General features: G+C 38.6%; 1 protein-coding gene across 1 annotated transcript; it reads right to left on the bottom strand.

The window, feature by feature from the left end:
* Positions 1–3,735: 3,735 nt before the first annotated feature.
* Positions 3,736–6,018, bottom strand: LOC130015978 (histone H3-like). The gene is made up of 2 exons (XM_056106722.1): positions 5,919–6,018; positions 3,736–4,118 (listed from the first exon to the last, which is right to left on the bottom strand). Exons 1-2 carry the CDS (start codon positions 6,016–6,018, stop codon positions 3,736–3,738), a joined length of 483 nt encoding a protein of 160 aa, XP_055962697.1.
* Between the last annotated feature and the right edge of the window lie 305 nt (positions 6,019–6,323).

Below are 6,323 nucleotides of genomic sequence, written 5' to 3' on the forward strand. Positions count from 1 at the left end.
GGGGACCATATGGGACGCTGGGAATCGAACCGGGGTTGGCCATGTGCAAGGCAAACACCCTACATGCTGTGCTATCGCTCCAACCCCTACATGTATAATGTATTTCTTTCTCCTCTTTTGGTTCTATTGCTTTGTATTTTACATTTTTACCTATCTTATAAACTCCACAGTATTATGGTACTGATTTTATTTCATAACTTACTTGAACTTTAAAGCATTAAGGAAAAAATGTCTTTTATGTGTGCCTTCAGAGTTACCATATCTGGTGAGAGTTTTGTTGTTTGTTTTGAATAAAGGCTGCCCCAGTGTTACTAAGGTGATCCTGTACCATTCCCATAAACCCAGCTGGTGCTCTGAGTCTAATGCTTCCATGCTCTGCCAAGTGTGGTGTTTTACCTAAGTTTGTTTGAAAGTAATTTTCCAGAAGTGTTATTTAACGTACTTCATTGTCCTTTACCAATTATTTCCATTTGATACTTTTTTGTGTGTGGTTAGCTATTATGGGGCCTCCAAGGTAGTACTGAGGAACTTCTAGCGCTACTCTCAGCTGGAGCTTGAGGTGGAGTATGTGGTAGCCAGGATAGACAGATGCCAGCAAGTGCTCTATCAAGTAGATCCACATCCTTGACTCCTCAATACTTTTAATTAGTTTATTAGTAATTAGTAATTTACAGAGGTTTATATAAGTCTTGAGATTTAGGAATCTATATTGGCAAGTTTGTATTTTTCTTGGAGCATTTTTAAAAAGTTGTGTTGTTGTCTCATAGTCACCATTTCTGATAAGCTATTACCAGTCATTGATATTATTTTCCCCCTAATGCTCTCATATTTTCATGACCGCTTTCAAAACATTACTCATATTTTTCCTTCCCTTCCCTCTGTCATAGATACTGTGATTATCATGTGACATACATGTGATTATCATGTGATTATCATCAGGTGACATACACCCTTGGTTGTGGTGATGGTATAATTTTGTAGAGCTTGCTCTGATTTTGTAGGCATCACATATCACACATGCTGGCACAGACTGTGAAGTCACACTTCTGTTCATGGTATTTGCACAGTCTTTGAACTGAGGTGCTTGTCAGGGTGTGCGCCCTTTATTTGCGTGATTGCATACTCCTGGCTACATTATGGTCAGTAATCAATTGTGCTGTCAGAGGTTAGAATCAATGGAACTGCCAGGATCTCACTGGGTGCGTGTGGTGGTAGATGGGGTGTACTTCCTGCCCAAGGCAGACACTTTTTCCACCCAGCTGTCTCCCAGCCCTCAAAAATGTACTTTTTCATTGGTGTACAGTGATTTATTTAGGTACCAAATATTGTATTTCTCTTTCGTTGGTTTTGTTAACCTTTTATTTTTAAGTTGATAATTTCCACTGTTTGGGGAAATTTTAACCATCAGTTATTTTTGCAAGTGCTATTCTACCCCACCCTTTCATCTTTATGATTTGAGCTCTAATGACTCATAATGATGACTAGATCTTTACGTGCTGTAAATCACTTGGGTATTAATATTTTCCTTAGCATCTTTCTCTTTTTTATATTCAATATATGTTAAAGTTCTATTTTTAGTACATGACACTATTTTTATAATTATCTGATATTTCAATCTTAAATTTTAGTTATTTTTTATGTTATTGTTTAAATTTTCTATTTGTATGGCCAAGGATGAAATTGGAATGATAGAGCACATGCCTTGTACGTGAGAGGTCTGAGTTTGCTACCTGGCAGTGAATGCCTCCCTTGAATGAGTATACCTTTGCTGGATCTTCAGTACTGCCAGACTCTGAGTACCATAGTATGGGACTCATGTGTGAGCATTTAATAATCAGGCCTGCACAACACTTTCTGGCATGGCCCCCAGACTTCCTAGTATTGTTGGCTTTGTCCTATTAAAAAAATAGCAAAATACCTCATGGTATCTCACTAATAAAAATTTTTAAAAAAGCAAAATAAGATAAAATAAAGATAAAAGATATCATTTCTATTTAATTTCCATATAGTCTCTTCTGAAACCACCAGTTATCTATGTATTATAACTTTTCCCTGAAATTTATAAAGCTATTTATTTGAACTGCTACTGTAGTTTTTGTCCACTGATTTCAAATAGTATGTTAATCAGAGACTGCTTCATTTGCTTTTGTGCTATTAATTTTGAGACATTTCTGCATATTCCTGTTCTTTCTCATATCTAGTAAATCTTGATGACATTCTTGGATTTTAGATGAAACTAGAAGGAAGTATGAACTATGTTTTTTTTTTTGTTTACTATGGCAGGGTGTCTCATAGATAATTGAAATGAAATTAAACTGATTTCTTTATTTTCACTCAAAACTTCATAAAATCTAATTGTCTTCCAGCATTACTTATCTTTGTGAATAACAATTTTGTAGCACTGTATCACTGTCCTCTCATAGTTCATTGATTTGCTCAAGCAGGCACCAAAAATGTCTCCATTGTGAGATTTGTTGTTACTGTTTTCAGCATATTGAATACGCCATGGGGAGCTTCCCAGGCTCTGTTGTGTGGGTGGGATACTCTTGGTAGCTTTCTGGGTTCTCTGAGAGGGACAGAGGAGTCAAACCCAGGTTGGCCGCGTGCAAGGCAAGCACCTTACCTGCTGTGCTATTGCTCCAGCCCTGAATAACAATTTTATTTGTATTATTTAATTTTAGTAGTAAGCTGCTATATGTACATATTCATTTGATGCAACAATATTTTTTCTCCTTGTTGCAAACATGAGCACTTTGGATATTTATCCTGCTTTTAGTGATTTAACACCTGATACACCTAACATATTTCATTTATTTTTCATTTGTAAGGTAGATTCTATGCAAAAAAAAATACTGTATATTTGTAACTTCTTTAACAGACTAAAAAAGATTTCTCCATGCTCCACTGATAAAAAGTAGATCTGAGAAGTTGGAACTTTGCACTGACAATGCTACTTTATAAAAATAAAATACAAATTATTTTATGGTCATATTTCTTATCTCTGTTATGCCATTCATTTATTTTCACAAGCTAGACACTAGAAATCATCTCCGATACTTTACTTCCCTTGTTCTTAGCTATCAAATTTAATTTATTACCAATTTCCCTCAATTGTATCTCTTAACTATCCACTCACATACTCTTATTCTTGATTTTGGACCTACATAATATGAGCACATCCAAAGGCTACTCCAATAGAATCCTAAGCAGTGTAGATCCTCTCACACTGACTTCCTCTGACCATTTTGCATTGAGCTATCTTTAAAAAAAATTAAATTTTTTTTTATATAAAAACAAAAATTCACTATTTTTCTCCAATTAATGTGACCTTTTACAACCAATGTCAGGCTTTTCAAATAAATTTTTTTACCAGTTACTTGCATATAACACAATAACATCTATAACTTCATCTATAAATAACTTGCATGTTTTGGAAACTACCTTGCTACATACATACTCACCGTCACTGTCACTTCCATCCCATTAATCATCAATTACTGGAGCTGGTGCCAGTAGCGTCTCCATTTGTCCCAGCCCTGAGATTATTTTTTTCTTTTTGGGTCACACCCGGCGATGCACAGGGGTTACTCCTGGCTCTGCACTCAGGAGTTACTCCTGGCGGTGCTCAGGGGACCATATGGGATGCTGGGAATCGAACCCTGGTCCAGCCCGTGCAAGGCAAATGCCCTGCCGGCTGTGCTATTGCTCCAGCCTCTGATTTTAGCATCATAAACTTTATGCTCTCTCTCCACGGATGCGATATGCCAGCTTGGGCATAATGGTGATGCGTTTGGTGAGGAATGCGCAGAGGCTGGTGTCCTTGAAGAGCCCCACCAGGTAGGTCTCCCATGCCTCCTGCAGTGCCATGATGGCCCAACTCTGAGAGCGCAGGTCGGTCTTGAAGTTCTGCGTGATCTCGTGCACCAGCAGCTGGACCTGCAGCTGGCGGATCTCACGCAGCGCCAAGGTGTCTGACCGGAAGCAGTGTGGCTTCTTCATGCCACCCGTGGCTGGTGTGCTCTGGCAGGGTGCCTTGGTGGCCAACTGTTTGCAGGTCACCTTCCTGGCCATTGACTTGCGTGCTGTCTGCTTAGCACGAGCCCTCTCCTTCTTCCCAACTCAGCTGGAGATTCCTTCAGGGTTAGGGAAATGAGACCCATTTTAGCTACTGTTGTTGGCATATTTGGTATGTCTCCGGTGGCTTGCCAGGCTCTGCCGTGGGGGCTGGATACCCTCGGGTTTGGGAGAGTAAGAGGGGTTCAACCAGCGTCAGCGTCATCTTGCCTCCTCATCTTGCCTTACATACTCATTTCTCCCATTTTACACTCAGTTTCTGAGCTGGATGTGGTCAGTTCTTATTTCAGATCCTAGGGCAGGTAATTCTCTTTTCTAAGAGTATTAAGACTAGAATGTCTTTTATCCTTACATCTAATCACTCAATTTTGTCTTACTTCAACAACCAATTCCCAGGGAAGCCGGCACTCAAATCCTGATGTGTAGTTCGCCAGCCACCTCCTAATTTATATTTACATGACCATTACCCCTACAATATTCTTTCTTTGTGTGCATCCCATTTTCTTATTACATATTTTATGTTTAATTTTCCTATTAAGTTTACTTTTCTGACTAAGTGTAAGCTTCATGTGGGTTAAGAGCTATGGCTATGTATTTGCTCATTGTTGTATCATTAATGCCCAGAACAGTGCCCAACATGCAGAAGTAAGGTAAGGTAAAGGTAAAGGCCCTCCCGTTGATCGTCGATTTGCTCGAGTGGGCCCAGTAACGTCTCCATTGGAGACTTTGTTGTTACTGTGTCTGGCATATCGAATACTCTCGGTAGCTTGCCGGGCTCTCCGAGAGGGGCGGAGGAATCGAACTCGGGTCGGCCATGTTGGCCGCTTGTAAGGCGAACGCCCTACCCGCTGTGCTATTATTCCTAAAAGTTATGACCAGTCTTATGATCTATATTGACTTCAATTCATGCCACAATTAAAGACAACTGAAATGATCATTTTTCCGCTAAAAATGGCATGAAAAAATGAGCCTACAAATAAACACTTTAGTTTTTAAAGGAAACATGCCTAGAAAGGCTCACAAGCTTGCTTTCATTTTATTCAAATATATCTATATTTTCAGGATCTTGTTTTTTTCTTTTAAAACATTTAATTAACTTAATAATTGGAAATTAATTATTTAAAATTTAATAATAGCAAAACATTTTACCAAGCTTGAATTCAATTTTTTGCTATGCTCTTCAGATTACAAAGAGCATCCGATTCAGATTACAAAGAGGATCTCTGATGATTACAAAGAGCATCTCTGATTCAGATTACAAAGCACATGTCTGATTACAAAGAGACTCCAGCATCATTCTTGTTACACTTTTTATAGGACTTATCTTAAGACAGCAAGTTAAAAGCTTGCTCCTGTTTGCCTAACAGGGACCCAGATAAATGCCTGGAATGACAATGGTGTAATTATCTTTGATTAGTGGCTGAGCTTATTAAATCCACCTTCCTTTATTTTATACAACAACTCAGAAAAAAAGAGAAAGTGGATGTTGATTATCAGGCACTAATGTAGAGCATTCATGCATTGCTATAATTCCACTCATGAATATGCATAGGTTATGCATCAGTTGTTATTCTCAACAGTATAGAAGATACCTCAACCAGTACTAAGCTCATTTAGGATTAGAAAACAGATGGGAATATTGGAAAGCAATTCTGGAGAAAATATTGGGCAGAAGCCAAACACTCTTGCTTGTGCTCCATATGGAAGTGGTTTCTAGGTCTTTCATCACATAAAAATGCAGCTGCTGATTTAAGTTCCCAGCAGAGGAACTGTTGCAATCCTTAGTGGCAGCTGAAATAATGCTGATGTTATGGGTATAAAGCAACGATATGCAGAAGAAATACAGAGCAAACACTGGCTTCCGGCAGCTCTGACTTCAAATTCTGCTTCTGAGTCTTCCTTGCTGGCTTTAGACAGATAATTAGCCACTAGGAGCTTCAACATACTCAACTGCCAAAAGTGTAATGATAATGTTACCTCTCAGAATGTTTATTCAAAGTAGAAGAGAAAATACATACTTTTGAAGTGCTAGTTACTTAGGCACCAGGTAGTATTTGGGGATTGAAATCTTAGCTATATTAATGACATTTTTATTCAATCCATCCTATAAATTGTTAGACTCTATCTTTTTACCTTTATTTATAACTCTATAATTTAAGAATATAGCACAGCAGGTAGGGCGTTCGCCTTACAAGTGGCCAACATGGCCGACCCGAGTTCGATTCCTCCGCCCCTCTCGGAGAGCCCGG

Source organism: Sorex fumeus, unplaced genomic scaffold (genome assembly GCF_029834395.1).
Source record: "Sorex fumeus unplaced genomic scaffold, SorFum_2.1 ptg000007l, whole genome shotgun sequence".
In the NCBI taxonomy this organism is placed as follows: Eukaryota; Metazoa; Chordata; class Mammalia; order Eulipotyphla; family Soricidae; genus Sorex; species Sorex fumeus.